Source organism: Notolepis coatsorum, assembly GCF_963971535.1.
Source record: "Notolepis coatsorum genome assembly, chromosome: 5".
Lineage (NCBI taxonomy): Eukaryota > Metazoa > Chordata > Actinopteri > Aulopiformes > Paralepididae > Notolepis > Notolepis coatsorum.
Window position 1 is genome coordinate 70800634 of NC_140169.1, and position 18495 is coordinate 70819128.

General features: G+C 46.0%; 1 protein-coding gene across 1 annotated transcript; it reads left to right on the top strand.

The window, feature by feature from the left end:
• Positions 1–14623: 14623 nt before the first annotated feature.
• Positions 14624–15352, top strand: LOC311228232 (26S proteasome non-ATPase regulatory subunit 4-like; the record flags this gene model as incomplete). The annotated part of the gene is made up of 1 exon (XM_084314141.1): positions 14624–15352. The coding sequence occupies one exon, from the start codon at positions 14624–14626 to the stop codon at positions 15350–15352; it is 729 nt and encodes a 242-aa protein (XP_084170267.1).
• Positions 15353–18495: the final 3143 nt, after the last annotated feature.

Genomic DNA, 18495 nt, shown 5'->3' on the forward strand with positions numbered 1-18495 from the left:
ATCATAGGTTGACTCACATAACGCAGTATCAATGAATGCGGCGCGGCCGGCGCCAATGGTGAAGTTGGAAGGAGACTTGGCCCACGGTGTAATTCTTCTTCTTCTTCTTCTTCGAGTACTTTCCGGCAGACTGGACACCTTTCGGCATATTGCTGCCTAACAGATTTATCTGCTCACAAGTTCTCTTCTCCTTCTTTTGAAAAGACATCCACTCGCCTCGCTCCTCTGAATAGCGCTGAATTATCTACCTCGTGTGTCTTCTTCTTCTATTTGGTATTACGGCGGTCGGCGGACGGGCCGGAAACACTATCCTAAAATCTGTAGAGCAGCAAATCCGCAGAAACCGGAAAACTGCAGTCTGCAGAGCCAGGAAGTCAGACACATTCTACAAACGTGTCTAATGTGAAATATATAAGCATATAAGCAAAACTAGATTTTAGGTCTGTGATGAAAAAGGGCCTCGCGGGAAGGGGGGCCTCGCAAAAAAATAAAAAAAAAATAAAAAAAAATAATAAAAAATAATAAAAAAAATAAATAAAAAATATTTTTTTTTTATTTTTTTTTTATTTTTTTTTTGCGAGGCCCCCCTTCCCGCGAGGCCCTGTGCGACCGCACTGCTCGCACACCCCCTGAGGCGGCCCTGGTTACAGCTATATTTGCTTCTTAGGTCTAAGAAATAGAAATGTAATTTAAGTGATTTGAATATTGTCTTATTGATTTTCCAAGAAATAGGAAGCTTAATAAGCTTAACTGGTGTTTTGCAGAATTGTATGCTAGTTTAGTTATATATCTACCAGTAACTTAAAGATGCATAACATTTTACAGATATTCCTGACATTTTTCATAATGACGTTGTAAACATCAAAGAACATGTTGGGGAAGCGATGTGGAACTATTGAATAGCTAGCTCAAATAGCAAACATTTTGCAGTATCTGTCTCTAATCCTTTCAACCTCACCATTGTAACACTCTTATCGCCCTCCAGGTCCGCTCGATCACTTCACAGATGAGCTGGACATGCTTCTAAGCTCCTTACCGGAAGATGGTACCCCTCTCCTTCTATTGGGCGACTTCAACCTGCCTGACTCATCTCAGTCGGTCCCAGTGGTCTCCCTCCTACAATCGTTTGACCTGACTCCCACTGCCATGTCTCCCATCCACCACAAAGCAGGCAACTCCTTGGATCTCATATTTTCCCGTAACTCCAGCATTAACACCACGGTAACTCCCCTACATGTATCTGACCATTCCTTCATATCCTTCTCACTAACTCTCATGCTTAACCGAAAGGTCTTCACCCCAACTCAAACCGTCTCACTCAGACGCAACCTGCCCTCCCTATCCCCCTCCACCCTCTCCTCTGACATACTATCCGCTCTACCTTTGAGTGACACCTTCTCTGCTCTGCCCACAGATGGCAACCTCCACCCTCCTCTCAGCCCTTGCAACCTCCTTCGACAAGCTCTGTCCCCTCGTTGAGAAACCTGCCCGCCGTTCCCCACCCAGACCATGGCTGACAGATGCAGTGAGAGAACAAAGACAGGTCCTGAGAGCGGCTGAGAGGAAGTATAGAAAGTCACGCCTCACTGCTGACATCGACACATCACAACCTCTTGTTAACATTCTCCATAACCATTACTAATGCCAAAGCTTCTTTCTTTCACCATAGGATCGAGGCCTCTGCCAAGAATGTTCGCAAACTGCATGCTACCATGTCCTCCCTCCTCACTCCCCCCCCCACCCCCTCCTCCCTCATCTTTCTCTGCCGAAGACTTTGCGACCTTCTTTGAGGAAAAAGTGGAGAACATCCGCAGCTCCTTCTCCCAACCCCCACACATTCCAAACACTGAATTGAGAACCTCATCCTTCACTCTGTCATCTTTCTCTCCCATTACAGAAGCCGAGACCCTGACACTGGTAACGTCGAACCGTCCGACTACATGCCAGCTGGACCAGATACCCTCCCCACTCCTCCAGACCATAGCACCGGTCATCCTCCCATTCCTAACTGCAACCATCAACTCCTCACTCAACTCGGGGGTGGTCCCCACCTCCCTAAAACAAGCCAGAGTCACGCCCCTCATAAAAAACCAACCCTGAACCCCACCGTCATAGGCCACTATCGTCCTGTCTTTCTTCTCTCCTTCCTTTCTAAAACACTTGAACGTGCTGTATCCAACCAACTTACTGCTTATCTCTTACAGAATGACCTCCTAGACCCTAATCAGTCTGGCTTCCGGACTGGCCACTCCACAGAAACGGCCCTCATTGCGGTCACAGAGGCACTTCACTTAGCAAAATCAAAAGGCCTCTCCTCTGTCCTGATTCTCCTAGATCTATCTGCAGCCTTCGACACAGTCAACCATCAGATCCTCCTCACGGCCCTCGCAGGAATGGGAGTGGCTGGCTCTGCGCTGACATGGCTGACATCATACCTCAATGACCGCTCCTACCAAGTGTCATGGAGAGGGACCCTGTCGGCCACCCGGCCACTGCGGACGGGTGTCCCCCAGGGCTCGGTCCTAGGACCCCTTCTCTTCTCCCTCTACACTAAATCACTGGGTAACATTATCACATCTCATGGCTTCTCGTATCATTGTTATGCCGATGATACTCAACTCTTCCTCTCTTTCCCGCCCTCAGATATCCACGTCTCTGAGCGGATCACGGCTTGTCTGTCCGACATCTCCGCCTGGATGACGACCAAACTGATCAAACTGAACCTAAGCAAAACAGAATTGCTCCACCTGCTGGCCAAATCCTCCCCCCTGACCGACCTTTCCCTCACAGTCGAGAATGCAGCTGTGACCGTGTCCCCGACCACGAAGAACCTTGGTGTTGTTCTCGACAACTAGTTGAACTTCTCTGCTCACATCGCAGCGACAACCAGAACCTGCAGATTCCTCCTGAGCAACATCAGAAGGATCCGCCCTTTCCTGACAAAAGAAGCCACCTAACTCCTCCTCCAATCAACAGTCATCTCCCGCCTCGACTACTGCAACGCACTGCTCGCTGGCCTCCCGGCCGTGTGTATGCTTTTACCAACGCATTCGTGTTTCCGGTTCCCGTTTTGCGCTACGTGTTTGTGCGACCATGTCGACCTGAACAATCGGGGATAGTAATAAGAACGAGCCGCCTCGGGGGCCAGTAGGGAGGATACCGCAGGCGGAAGACGGCCGCTGCTGCTGGAGCTAGACCGAGTCATGTGAGACAAGCCGGCGGCAGCAAGGCGCACGGAGCCAGGGAGAAACCATTGCCTCGCCCCGCTGGTGCTTCACAGCGCGTCTCAGGCGAGAGCGTAAAGGGGGGCGTAATAGCATAGGTCAGTGGCCAATCAGAGCGCAAAACGGGAACCCGGAAACACGAACGCGTTGGTAAAAGCATACACGCCTCCCGGCCACTCATTCAGAACGCAGCGGCCCGCCTGATCTCAAACCTACCGAAGTCGGCCCATGTCACCCCACTTCTTAGGGACCTGCACTGGCTCCCCATTGCTGCACGTATCCGCTTCAAGGCCCTCGACCTAGCATACCGTGCGGCAAAGGGAACCGCTCCCGCCTACCTCCAGTCAATGGTCTCTAACTACACACCCTCACCCCTACACTCTGCATCTTCTGGCCGCCTCAGACCTACTCCTATCCAAGCTCCGGGAGGGTCATCAAAGAGAAGTCGCCTATTCTCAGTCCTTGCCCCACAATGGTGGAATGAACTACCCACCCCAGTTAGGACAGCCGAAACCCGTCCAATCTTTCGCCGTCGACTAAAGACGCACTTCTTCAACCATTATCTGAAATAATGAAAAAAAATAAAAAGATCTACCCCTAACTACCCTTACTGTCATGCACTTGTCCTAATAAACTAACCTACACTGTAACACGCAACACGTTGATGAACATTGTTACTCAGCTGATAAGAGTTGTACCCTTCCTGATGACTTGTCGTACAGAACTTGTAAGTCGCTTTGGATAAAAGCGTCAGCTAAATGACTAAATGTAAATGTTGAGAATATACTCTGTAATGCAAAAGTAAAAGTAATATAAATATTGTAATGACTGTTGTTCTGAAGGTCCAGATTAACACTGAAAGTCTGCGTTTATTATTTTGTATAACTTATATATTGTTTATATATATAAGATATATATCTTCACGTCATCTGTTTTACGTGCCAGTATTTATCATTCGCCTTTTGTATATGTCCCATTCTTAACGCCGTAGGCGCCAGTGCGCGCCCCTCTAGACATGTTTCAGAACATGCCCAGACAAGCCCAGAGAGAGCGCATTGATCTGTGTGGGTGAACAGGCTCAGTCCACAGGTAACACAGAGTGAGAGAGAAGTAACGTTGGCGCAGTTGTAAACAGGACGGCAAGGCAACGTATCGTTATAGAGAGCCGAACGGCTAATTAGATACAACCATAATATTGTCGAGCCATTATTGGCACAGTATAGTGACTTGTGTAAGCGAAGTAACGTGGAGAGACTTATAGTTGAACCCAGCGACGTTCTGGACATAACTACTCATTGAAGACTTCCTGCGGGTTAGCTTTAAGTACAAACGGAGCTAACTAGCTATCATCCATGACAACGGGCTTTGGACTAATAGCTATTAATCCTGCCATCGGGCGCTAGGAATACAAGGACCGGTCCGTACGAGACCCTCTTTCCCAGTGACGACAGGATTATCCCACCAGTCTGCAGTTTCTCTGGAGTCGGAGCTCCAGAGAGAAGTACCGTCTCCATCTACCATCTTGCTTTTCCCTGTACTGCTTCGCTCCGTCTCCGTCTCACTCCATTCAGACCTCCAACGGTCGGGTACCCGTAGTATAGGAACTATCGTTACCGCGGACATTGTGGCATTGATATTAAAGTGATAACAGGAGATCTGTGTTCATATTCTATGTATGCTTTCTATCCCTATTAAAGTGATTGTTTAACTCGGTTTCACTGTCCCCTCGCAGTTAATGGAGCGTCCGCCATTTTGTGTAACTATATTGTCTGGCTAACTAATATCTTTAGTAGTGGTCTAATCTAAACATTTAAATACAGTCAGGGTTGTGTAGCCCCTTAGCTACAACTGTGGAACCACCACAACAACAACAACAATACATTATGCTAGAATTAATTGCAGTCAGATTTGAAAGATGTTTTGATATTATAACATCTTACCTCAGAGACCACTGTGTTAGCCAACGTCTGAAATGCTGTGGAGGACTGGTTGGAGAGATCTGAAATGAAGACTTGGTTGAGACTAAACTGAATAACTAAAACAGCAGTGGGAGCATTGGTTGCAACAGTTGGAGCTATTGCACTGATTGTGGTTGTGGCAGCAGCGATTGTTGTGGTTGATGCACTTGTGGTGGTGGCTGCAGAGGCTGTTGTGGTTGATGCACTTGTGGTGGTGGCTGCTGTAGTGGGAGCAGCAGTTGGAGCAGCAGTTGGAGCAGCAGTTGGTGCAGCAGTTGGAGCGGCAGTTGGAGTGGCAGTTGGAGCAGCAGTTACCAGCGTAGAATCCACCACAACAGGTCCTTGTCTGAAAATATCAAAGAGGGTAGGGATGTGTAATGAAGCAAAAAATGTATCTCTTAAAAAGTTTGCAATTGTTTTAATTGTTGAAGCCGCAGTTGGAGCAGCAGTTGGAGCAGCAGTTGGAGCGGCAGTTGGAGCGGCAGTTGGAGCGGCAGTTGAAGCGGCAGTTGGAGCGGCAGTTGGAGCGTCGGTTGGAGCGGCGGTAGAAGCGGCAGTTGGAGCGGCGGTTGGAGCGGCAGTTGGAGCGGCAGTTGGAGCGGCAGTTAGAGCGGCAGTTGGAGCGGCAGTTGGAGCGGCAGTTGAAGCGGCAGTTGGAGAGGCAGTTGGAGCGGCGGTTGAAGCGGCAGTTGGAGCGGCGGTTGGAGCAACAGTTGGAGCGGCAGTTGGAGCGGCAGTTGGAGCGGCAGTTGGAGCGGCAGTTGGAGCAACAGTTGGAGCAACAGTTGGAGCGGCAGTTGGAGCAGCAGTTGGAGCAACAGTTGGAGCGGCGGTTGGAGCGGCGGTTGGAGCAGCAGTTGGAGCAACAGTTGGAGCAACAGTTGGAGCGGCGGTTGGAGCGGCAGTTGGAGCAACAGTTGGAGCAACAGTTGGAGCGGCAGTTGGAGCGGCAGTTGGAGCGGCAGTTGGAGCGGCAGTTGGAGCGGCAGTTGGAGTGGCAGTTGGAGCGGCAGTTGGAGCGGCAGTTAGAGCGGCAGTTGGAGCGGCAGTTGGAGCAACAGTTGGAGCGGCAGTTGGTGTGGCAGTTGGAGCGGCAGTTGGAGCGGCAGTTGGAGCGGCAGTTGGAGCAACAGTTGGAGCGGCAGTTGGAGCGGCAGTTGGAGCGGCAGTTGAAGCGGCAGTTGGAGCGGCAGTTGGAGCGGCAGTTGGAGCGGCAGTTGGAGCGGCAGTTAGAGCGGCAGTTGGAGCGGCAGTTGGAGCGGCAGTTGGAGCGGCAGTTGGAGCGGCAGTTGGAGCGGCAGTTGGAGTGGCAGTTGGAGCGGCAGTTGGTGCGGCAGTTAGAGCGGCAGTTGGAGCGGCAGTTGGAGCGGCGGTTGGAGCGGCGGTTGGAGCGGCGGTAGAAGCGGCAGTTGGAGCGGCAGTTGGAGCGGCAGTTGGAGCGTCGGTTGGAGCGGCGGTAGAAGCGGCAGTTGGAGCGGCAGTTGGAGCAGCAGTTGGAGCAGCAGTTGGAGCAACAGTTGGAGCGGCGGTTGGAGCGGCGGTTGGAGCAACGGTTGGAGCAACGGTTGGAGCGGCGGTTGGAGCGGCAGTTGGAGCAACAGTTGGAGCGGCAGTTGGAGCGGCAGTTGGAGCGGCAGTTGGAGCGGCAGTTGGAACGGGAGTTGAAGCGGCAGTTGAAGCGGCAGTTGAAGCGGCAGTTGAAGCGGCGGTTGGAGCGGCGGTTGGAGCGGCGGTTGGAGCGGCGGTTGGAGCGGCAGTTGGAGCAACAGTTGGAGCGGCAGTTGGAGCAACAGTTGGAGCAACAGTTGGAGCGGCAGTTGGTGCGGCAGTTGGAGCGGCAGTTGGAGCGGCAGTTGGAGCGGCAGTTGAAGCGGCAGTTGAAGCGGCAGTTGGAGCGGCAGTTGAAGCGGCAGTTGAAGCGGCAGTTGGAGCGGCAGTTGGAGCGGCAGTTGAAGCAGCGGTTGGAGCGGCGGTTGGAGCGGCGGTTGGAGCGGCGGTTGGAGCGACAGTTGGAGCGACGGTTGGAGCGGCGGTTGGAGCGGCGGTTGGAGCGGCGGTAGAAGCGGCAGTTGGAGCGGCAGTTGGAGCGGCAGTTGGAGCGGCAGTTGGAGTGGCAGTTGGAGCGGCAGTTGGTGCGGCAGTTAGAGCGGCAGTTGGAGCGGCAGTTGGAGCGGCGGTTGGAGCGGCGGTTGGAGCGGCGGTAGAAGCGGCAGTTGGAGCGGCAGTTGGAGCAGCAGTTGGAGCAACAGTTGGAGCGGCGGTTGGAGCAGCAGTTGGAGCAACAGTTGGAGCAACGGTTGGAGCGGCGGTTGGAGCGGCAGTTGGAGCGGCAGTTGGAGCGGGAGTTGAAGCGGCAGTTGGTGCGGCAGTTCGAGCGGCAGTTGGAGCGGCAGTTGGAGCGGCAGTTGAAGCGGCAGTTGAAGCGGCAGTTGGAGCGGCAGTTGAAGCGGCGGTTGGAGCGGCGGTTGGAGCGGCGGTTGGAGCGGCGGTTGAAGCGGCGGTTGGAGTGGCGGTTGGAGCGACGGTTGGAGCGACGGTTGGAGCGGCGGTTGGAGCGGCGGTTGGAGCGGCAGTTGGAGCGACAGTTGGAGCGGCGGTTGGAGCGGCGGTTGAAGCGGCAGTTGGAGCGACAGTTGGAGCGGCGGTTGAAGCGGCGGTTGGAGCGGCGGTTGGAGCGGCAGTTGGAGCGGCAGTTGGAGCGGCAGTTAAAGCAGCAGTTGGAGCGGCAGTTGGAGCGGCAGTTAAAGCAGCAGTTGGAGCGGCAGTTGGAGCGGCAGTTGGAGCGGCAGTTGGAGCATCAGTTGAAGCGGCAGTTGGAGCAGCAGTTGGAGCAGCAGTTAAAGCAGCAGTTGAAGCGGCAGTTAAAGCAGCAGTTGGAGCGGCAGTTAAAGCAGCAGTTGAAGCAGCAGTTGAAGCAGCAGTTGGAGCAGCAGTTGGAGCAGCAGTTGGAGCAGCAGTAACACTAGATGTGGCAGTTGTCGATGCTGTAGTAGCTCCTGTAGAGACACAATATGATACATTTGGCATTTGTCACAAAAATAGCAGTTAGATAATGCATTTGGAGTCAATTACATGTTTCTTACCTTATTTTTATTTTATTTTTATTTTATTGATGGATTAAAAACACACAACAAGGATCCAAAGGATAACATGAGAAAGAGTAAAACCCTTATTTCCGTCATGGTCCCAGGGCTGTTAGGCCACAACAAAAACACGACAATAACACAAAACACATACATTTAAAACATTAGAAGACTAACCTATAGCTAAAATTGTATACCCCACAATAACTAAAAACTGATTGGAAACCCATTCAAACTATTCATCTATTCTATCCATGAGCCACTTCCTGACGCTTCTCTTGAAGCTGTGGAGGCTCAAGCTTTGCTTGATGGGGATAGGCAGCTTGTTCCAATCCTGGGCTCCAGAGAAAGTAAGGGAGCACTGGCCCAGTTTGGATCGGAAAGAAGCAGGCTTCAGGTTTGCTATGCTTGCTCTAGTTCTGTGGTTGTGGGATTCGTTGACCGGGGTGAAGTAGTTCTGGAGGTATCTAGGGCAGGGGTTCCCAAACTTTTCAGGCCAGGGCCCAGAAAATAAGGCGTCAGAGAGCCGCGGCCCAATGCACATCGTCAGGCTTTTTTTTTTTTTTGTCAGGCGACCGATTTTTTAAGCCAAATATCACTTCAATCCTATTAAGTTAGTTCAAGTTAGTTATTCATTTATATGTGCTATTTATGAGAGGGCTAACTTGTTGCAAAATAATAATGATAATAATAATAGCCTCATTAAAATACTATTGTTGCTTCGGTTGTTTTCAGCGTTTTATGTGCATAATCTGTTATTTAGTTTGAAATGTTCGTTGAAATAAGTAGATTTTACGTTTTTGTTTATTTATTAAGTTAATATAAAACCATATAGTCACATTTTAGAATACAATAGAATAGAATTTTAGAATACAACTAGAAACACTGTCCTGGCCTGCTTCTAAGTTCAGTGGCCTGACAAAATTTTTTTTTTTTTTTTTTTTTTTTTTTTAATCATCTCGCGGCCCACCCGTTGCTGTTCGCGGCCCACCTTTGGGTCGCGACCCCGACTTTGGGAACCACTGATCTAGGGGACCTTTGGTTTATAATATTGTGCACTATGTTCAGTCTGAGCTGGGTAACTCTGGCCTCCACAGGAAGCCAGTTTAGCTCCTGAAAGTGACTCCTCCCTATGTGGGTGCGAGGGCCAAGACCCATTACCACCCTTACCAGCTTATTTTGGGAAACCTGAAGCTTGAGTGAGACCAGATGAGACCAGATGAGTTAGAGGTGATGGCAGTTTGCTGGTGGTGAAGTTGCATTATTGGTTTTGGAATGTAGTTGTATTGATGGATGGTGGAGTTGCATTGACTGATGTTGCAGTGGTATTGACTGGTGGTGAAGTTGTGTATAGTGGTGGGATTGGAGTTACATTTGATGGTGGTGACGTTGTTACCAGTAAGGGCTGAGGTTGTGTTTACTGGGTGTAACGGTACACAAAAACCACAGTACAGTACGTAGCTCGGTTTTGAAGTCAAGGTTCGGTACGGTTTTTGGTACAGTGGGGGAAGTTTGGCTTTCCATGTTCCACTCAGGGGTGATGTAGTGTGCAGTAACTAATTGTACGTGTAGGGCTGTCAACTAATATTATATATTGAAATTAATAATCGACTTGTAAAAAAATTAAATAAAATAAATTTATATTAGATTGTGAAAAAAACAGCCCCCGGTGGGCGGTCGTTAGTGGTTAACATACCGTTGTATTCGTTCGGTATACTACACAGCCGTTCGGTACAGTACGGTACACACTGAAACTTGTTCGGTTCGGTACGGATACTTGTACCTTTACACCCGTAATATATATACATTTTACAAAATTAGCATTGATCAGTGTGTGCCGGTCTGTGCAGCCGGTCTTATCCAAATTATTTCAGTTTTATTTTAGATGAAATTGTCAACATATTTAGCTTTTACTTTACGACAGTCTGGTTATCTGTGTGCTGATTTGCATGAAGTATGGATGCAGTGTTCTGTAGAAACTGTCGGACAGGTAAAAGTTAGCAGCCTCCACTGCTGTGCCATTTGCCTCGCTGACTCCTTTGAAAACTAGCTTCTTTGGAAGTTGAAATGTTGAATTTTGGTTTATTTCAGGTACATTTGAAATAATATAATTGTATTACCTGTTGTTGAGTTAGTCAGTGTTGCATTTGTGGGTGTCGCTGTACTGTTGTTAGCTGATGATCTTCCTGCTAGTCCTGTGGGAGAATGTCAGAACATTATATTGTACAGTAGAAGTCCTACCGTTATTTCTTTGATGATCTCTCTCTCTCTCTCTCTCTCTCTCTCTCTCCCACTCATTATCTCTCTCTCTCTCACACACACACACACACACACACACACACACACACACACACACACACACACACACACACACACACACAGACACACACACACACACACACGCACACACAAGCATGAACATTCAAACAAATACCTGCTAGTAGGATAAGCATAATGAGAGGCTCCATCCTTTCCGTCTCTCTTGCCTGTGAAAACATCAAGTACTCTTTACCATCAGTGTATATGGAATAAACTCTAACATGCAGAAAGTACTACTTCCAAAGCTCACCCAACCAAGATAGGCCAGCATGTGAGGCAGTGAGTTATTACAAGGAAACACATAACTTTGAACATATAATATCACTATTAATATGAAACTAGACAATTCCGTGCGGGGAAGTTGTGAAAGTGTGGGTGATGCCTGTGCACCGCCGGCCAACGGGAGAGGGTCTGTATTGTCTCTGTATTGTCTCTTTCCACAGCAAAACGGTAGGCAAGGCACCTTGGTTGAGAAATGCAGGCTTCAATCTATGTTGTTTAGTCTATCTGTTCAGTACTGTTTCAAGATGCACGATGAGATCTTCTGAGAGAATTGTTGAATATTATATATTATGACATACTGTACATCACAAATGATCTATTATGACAGCATACTGTAACATCACAAATGTTCTAGATTGTTCTATTATGACATGATACTGTGACATCACAAATGGTCTAGAATCTTCTAGTATGACATCATACTGTGACAGCACGTAATGTTCTAGAATGTTGTATGATGTCATAATAGTCCATTCTAGAACATTTGTGATATATATATACGCAGGAAAGAGGATTTCACAAACTAAGGCCCTGTCCACACGATCACGGGTATTAATGAAAAAATAAAACTGTCCACACGACTGGTTTAAACTAGGGATGTCCGATATTATCGACCGACCGATATTATCGGCCGATATCGGCAGTAAAATGTGATATCGGAAAATATCGGTATCGGTAAAAAAAAAAAAAAAAAAAATGTTTTTTTTTTTTTTTTTTTTTACATTTATTGAACCTTTATTTACCCAGGCAAGCAAGTAAGAACCAATTCTTATTTTATTTATTGTCAAAAGTATGCATGTTGGTTTAATTCAACAACAAGAGATATGTAATGTTAATTTTTACTTTTTTAATTATCATATTTTGCACAGATAATGCTTACATTTAGAAAGCCTTTTGAATGCATCCAGTGAAATTATTAATTACCTGAAATTATTCAGTTTTTTTGGGGGGAAACCCTGCATATATCGGTATCGGTTGATATCGGTATCGAAATTAAGAGTTGGACAATATCGGAATATCGGTATCGGTAAAAAAGCCAATATCGAGCATCCCTAGTTTAAACCCTGCACCGAGTGAAGTCATATGCATGTAGTACAATGCCAAAGCAGTAGGCAGTGATGTTGTTCAGACATGAAGGCCATTTCAACCAATCAGAAAAGGTTGAACGCTCACTACACTTCCTGCTTAAAAACAACAAAGCAACCATCTTTAAATACCTTGCGTTAGCCATTTAGCCAATGTAGCATATATTTTTCAGCAAAGTGCAATAAAAGTGCAATAAACAAAAGGATACATTCACTGTGTGTTCTGCCTCTCATTTGTTGATGAAACAAAACCAACAGCAACACAATTTACCACCAAGAGCGGATAGTTTAGTCTCACAAAAAGATCTCCGGTGTTGTTAGCTACATGCTAATGTGAATGGCATTGAGGCTAGCTGAGGATAGCATCAGCGATTTTGTTAGCTTACATGCTAACGTAATAATGTGGTAACGTTAACGCTAGTAGAATGAATGGATGCAAACGTTATTTAACACATTGCAGAATGGGTACAATACAATACAGCTCAATACAAACAATTGTTACAGGGATGCAGTCTGGACTGGGTTCCTTATAACAATAACTTAACAACACATGAGTTTAGTTTAGCCGCAGCTACATGTTTACTCTGAGCGTCAGGTCAGGAATGCGACAACAGACATCAGTCGATCACAACACTCTTCAACACAGACAATACGTTTTGAACAAAAGTTTGTTACAATCATTTTCATATAACGCTACTTGGGACAGCTCTGCTGTAAACACTGGTGTAGCTGGTTACATTAAACAGTAGACAGCCCCTCAGTATTCAATATTGTCTGATTCAATATTAACATTCAGTATTCAAGTAGAACAGTTAGCTAGCCGTTGTGGACACTCACCTTTCCACAGCAGTCTATCTGTTCAGTACTGTTTCAAGATGCACAATGAGATCTTCCGAGAAAATTGTTGAATATATATATACACAAATGTTCTAGAATGTTCTATTATGACATCATACTGTGACATCACAAATGTTCTACAATGTCCTATTATGACATCATACTATGACATCACAAATGTTCTAGAATGTTCTATTATGACATTATACTGTGACATCACAATGGAATATGTTAGAGTTCCATTTGAATAATATAAATAATGTTTGGTAAGGCTGTCCCCGAAGCCTGTTTTTGGGATTCAAACTTCGTTTTTCAAACGGACGTTCAAACCTTCGTTTTTAATTAAAACATTTAAATTAAAAAAAAATGTATATACATTTTTTTTCTTTTTTTGTATCCTCAAACTAAATCCTCAATTTGAATAAAGTGATTAATCTGATTAAATTAGTATTTTTTCTTTTATTAAATCAACTTTACAGCCCCCTGTCAACTGTCAAATGATGTCAACTGTCAACCTGAATTAACATTCAGGCCCTGTCCACACGATCACAGGTATTAATGACACAGTTTTTTTTTTTTTTTTCAAAAAAATAAAACTGTACACACGACTGGTTTAAACCCTGCACAGAGTGAAGTCATATGCATGTAGTACAATGCCAAAGCAGTAGGTGGCGATGTTGTTTAGACATGAAGGCCATTTCAACCAATCAGAAAAGGTTGAACGCTCACTACACTTCCTGCTTAAAAACAACAAAGCCAACATCTTTAAATACCTTGCGTTAGCCATTTAGCCAATGTAGCATATATTTTTCAGCTAAGTGCAATAAAAGTGCAATAAACAAACGGATCCATTCACTGTGTGTTCTGCCTCTCATTTGTTGATGAAACAAAACCAACAGCAACACAATTTACCACCAAGAGCGGATAGTTTAGTCTCACAAAAAGATCTCCGGTGTTGTTAGCTACATGCTAATGTGAATGGCATTCTCTATGTATAGTAAGCAGCGAGGCTAGCTGAGGCTAGCATCAGCGATTTTGTTAGCTTACATGCTAACGGAATAATGTGGTAACGTTAACGCTAGTAGAATGAATGGATGCAAACGTTATTTAACACATTGCAGAATAGGTACAATACAATACGGCTCAATACAAACAATTGTTATGGGGATGCAGTCTGGACTGGGTTCCTTATAACAATAACTTGACAACACATGAGTTTAGTTTAGCCGCAGCTACATGTTTACTCTGAGCGTCAGGTCAGGAATGCGACAACAGACATCAGTCGATCACAACACTCTTCAACACAGACAATACGTTTTGAACAAAAGTTTGTTACAATCATTTTCATATAACACTACTTGGGACAGCTCTGCTGTAAACACTGGTGTAGCTGGCTCTGCTCTAATCTCTCTACCCCGCGCTCGGTTGCTAACTTGCTATTGTTTGCGACAGTCTGCCGTGAACATGGGAAATAATTGCGACAGCTCTGCTGTAAACACTGGGAATAACCTCGGTTGCTATGCCCACACACACCCACTGCAACCGGGATGTGCGCAAAACTTCACCCTGGACTCCGGTTTTCAAAGACCGTGGTTGCAGTGTAGCCAAACCCCGGTTGTGTGTGGGAGAACAGTGCAACTGCGCACATACAATCACGGTTACATTAAACCCAGCGCTCGTGTAGACAGCCCCTAAGAAGAAGATTGTAAACTAGATTATAGTTAGGCAGCAGTACGCTGAAAGGTGTCTAGATTGCTGGAAATTCACAAGAAGAAGAAGATTTCACAAACTAAGGACCCACCAAAGAAGTTTTCAAAATGGGGCTTGAAAGTACTATGGTCTGCGTGGACAACAGTGAGTATATGAGAAATGGAGACTTTCTCCCTACGAGACTACAGGCTCAGCAAGATGCTGTCAACATGGTCTGCCGCTCCAAAACTCGCAGCAACCCAGAGAACGACGTGGGGCTCATGACTATGGCAAATAACTGTCAGGTCCTGACCACGTTGACCCCGGACTCGGGCCGCATCATGTCTAAACTCCACGCAATCCTGGCCCTACGTGTGTCCATGGAGGAACAGAGGCAGGGGCAGGAGGAGGAGGACTGCAGAGCGGCCGCTGCCTTTGTAGCGGAGGCAGGGGTACCCACATCCACCGCTGACGAATCCGACGAGGCCCTGTTGAAGATGTCTGTGTCTCAGCCTGAGACGGGCGTGCTCCCCGACTTCAGCAGCATGACTGACGAGGAGCAGATAGCCTACGCCATGCAGATGTCTCTCGCAGGAGGAGAGTATGACAATGACATGGACACAGCAGCACCCATGGATACCACAGCATCAGCCAAGCAGGATGACTATGATGTGATGCAGGACCCAGAATTCCTCCAGAGCATCCTCGAGAATCTGCCGGGTGTCGACCCCAACAACGAGGCCATCCGTAACGCCATGGGCTCCCTGGCCTCCCAGACAGGAAACAAGCCGGATGGCAAGAAGGAAGAGGAGAAGAAAAAATTAGGAAGCAGTGAGGGACGGACAGTGACTTTGATGAACCAGACGGGACAGTGACTTTGACGAACCAGACGGGGCAGTGACTTTGACCAACCAGACGGGGCAGTGACTTTGAGCAACCAGACGGACAGTGACTTTGACCAACCAGACGGGACAGTGACCTTGATGAGGAACATGGACATGACGGACATGAACAGTTGCAGGCTATGCAGGATTACTTAAATATATGAAAAAGCTTGAGGACGTATTGTTTGACCAACATGCCTGCATGACCACGATACTTGCTATATTTATTTTATTTTATACTTATCTATTTTTGTCTAGCACAGTCTCTGGAGCGTAACAGAAAGAAGCATTTTTGTATAAAAGTATTCTGTACTTCTGTATGACAACTAATAAAGAAACTTAAACTTGAACTTTTTCTTATTTCTCAAACTCTGAAAGCACCCACACCAGGGTTAGAAATTAAAAATATTTCCCCAGGGCTTTTTTTGCCCCCCTTAATTGATTTTCGGGGGCTTTTTTTGTATTTCGGGGCACAGAATTTTTATGATGAAAATTAACATAATTTTTGTTTACAGTCTTCGTCCCCATGTTTGATAACGTAATGTTAATGTCTCCATATATAGGGCTCTACGCTAACCTTTTTCCCAAGGAGCACATGTGCTCCTAAATAAAATTTAAATAAATAAAATCTAAATAAAAATGTAGGAGCACACAAAGAAATTTAGGAGCACAGTGAAAATTGTTCAAGTAACACAAGAGTTTAACAAACTATTTATTACATGCATATTATACTGTGCCTGTGCATACTAAGGGATACACATCTGTGCAAATAGCACATACCACCAAAATCACAAATTGGCCCATGCCTAGAAGCAAAGGATATCGGTTGTCAAGCTGCTTTTGTATGTTGTAGTCTTGTCACAATACCAACATTTTGACTTTGATACAGATAGGAAAGGCAATGGAATATATTAGATGACAGAACATGGACAATTCTTTATACAATTCTTTAATTCATTATAATTGAAACGCTATTGAATAATAGTTAATTAACACTTTGATTGCCTAAGGCTAAATTCATGATATACCATAGGTTGCCAGCTCTATTTGTCTATGGAGAAGTTCCCCTTCTTTGCAGGGCTATAACTTTTTAAATTCTATTGCTAAATTGCCATTATTAGGGCCCATTCAATGTCCTATATGTATTGTTCAGGGTGTATGAACGTTAAACTTTTTCATTCACATATTCATACTAAAATATGATCTAAAGTATAAGTATGTTTTCATCTCTTTCTGCAGCTTTCTCCAGAACGTGATTTATAGCCCCAAATGCATTATATTGATGATCAAATACAGTTTGATAGCAATCGGCGCGATATAAAAAAATCCAACTGGACGGACTTCTGGAAGTTACTACACGTCATCTGATGTTGACCGGATGGGCGAGGGGGCGTTTATAATTCCGTGGGCAGCGTTATACCATTCATCTAATGTGGGTAAAATTTTCATCATAGCAGTTAGTGTCGAACACGGAAATATTACACGCTAAAACTCACCCCAGTCTCCGCGGGCCGTTGGGCGATCAGCGTTGGGTAGACAGTTTTCCATTATGGGATGTAAAAATATCCGGTCCATTTCCAGCTTGTATAATAGTATATACGTCCAAATCATGTTGTTTATCGAGTTATTGGCAACGGATCGCTATGTATTGTGACGAGCTAGAGTGCCGGAACCTATACCGAGTGCCCGGAAGTAATATGGGTGAACAGCACATCGTCCAAGTAACTTCCTGTTAGGCGATTGCGCCGATCGGCCACCAGATGGCGCTCTTGAACCGCTAGAGGGTTCAGTGGGGCTTTTTGGTGGGTCTCAGGCCAGCGGATGGGAAATATGAATCCGATCACAGATTTTTTAAATATTGATATCAAAGACGAGTTACGGCGTCTTCGGCAACTTGAGCATGGCGGGGAAGGACGCCTGAACTCGTCTTCTGGCAGTTAAAGTGTTAATAGTTAATAAAATTATTCTGTTACAGCTACAACTGAGCTATAATTTATACGTATAGCTACTGTCCATCAATGTCTTCCTTTTGAATGAAATAGGTTCAGGAGAGAGAGATGTAGAGAGGGAGAGAGAGCGATTGATTGATTGATTGATTGAAAACTTTATTAACAGATTGCAGAATGGGTACAGTACAGTACAGCTCAATACATACAATTGTTAACACAATGGGGACAAACAACGGATATCTCCGTGTTTCGATTCCACCCGTTGTGGACAGAAGCACGGATATATCCGTGGCAAGTTGTTATTGCTTTTATTCCATTTTAATAACCTATTCAAGGTCGCCGAGCGGCACTGCAGATTTACCCTACTCTTTGAATTCGAGAAGGTGCAATACCGGCCAGATCCTTTTAGGGGCGCTATCGCGATAATGCAGTGTGCCCTGTGGCTGAACGGTGGACTATTTTTTTTTACTTTCAATGGAGTTTTATTTTAGCTCGATTCTGGATCTGCAGCCTGTAGCTTGGATTACGTTTTGCATCGCAGATTTCACTATGCAATAAGGGGATTTATTATCAGCCAATGGACATACTACCAGATGGCGATCGATAACGGGGAAATGCTCTGGGGGATCCCACCGGCCCCCGGTAAGATCTTTTTCACGTAAAGTACATCCCGATCGGGCCTTGTTTTGATAGCCATCCATCCGATCAGCCTATGTGGCTAGTTAGACGAACACGGTTATTGGTAATCAATAATAAGAAACGACGTTCCCCGCCCCCCCCCCCCCCCCCCCCCTTTCATGCATACATGCTTGAGGATCGTGCCGATCATATGCAGTTTGAGTTTTAACTGTAGCATCTGTAAAACGGAAATGCCATTGGATATAACGTTAGCAGCTATTAGCCCTATATCTAGCCTTCCAGAAAATATACTAGACCAAATCCTGTATAACACTTATATTCACGGCGCTATAAAATGAGAACGTATTGATGAAAAAATAATTTCTTTACGCCATTTTGAAGGGACGGTTTATGGACTCAATTGACAATGAGAATGGACAGATAGCAATACTATAAAGTATAGATTTAGCTCTACAAACAGCCCCACATCTGTTTACATTTCCCGGTCCTCTTGAGATTAATTAGACTCATCCCAGCGGCCGCCAATGTGTTAAGGGGATGCAGAAC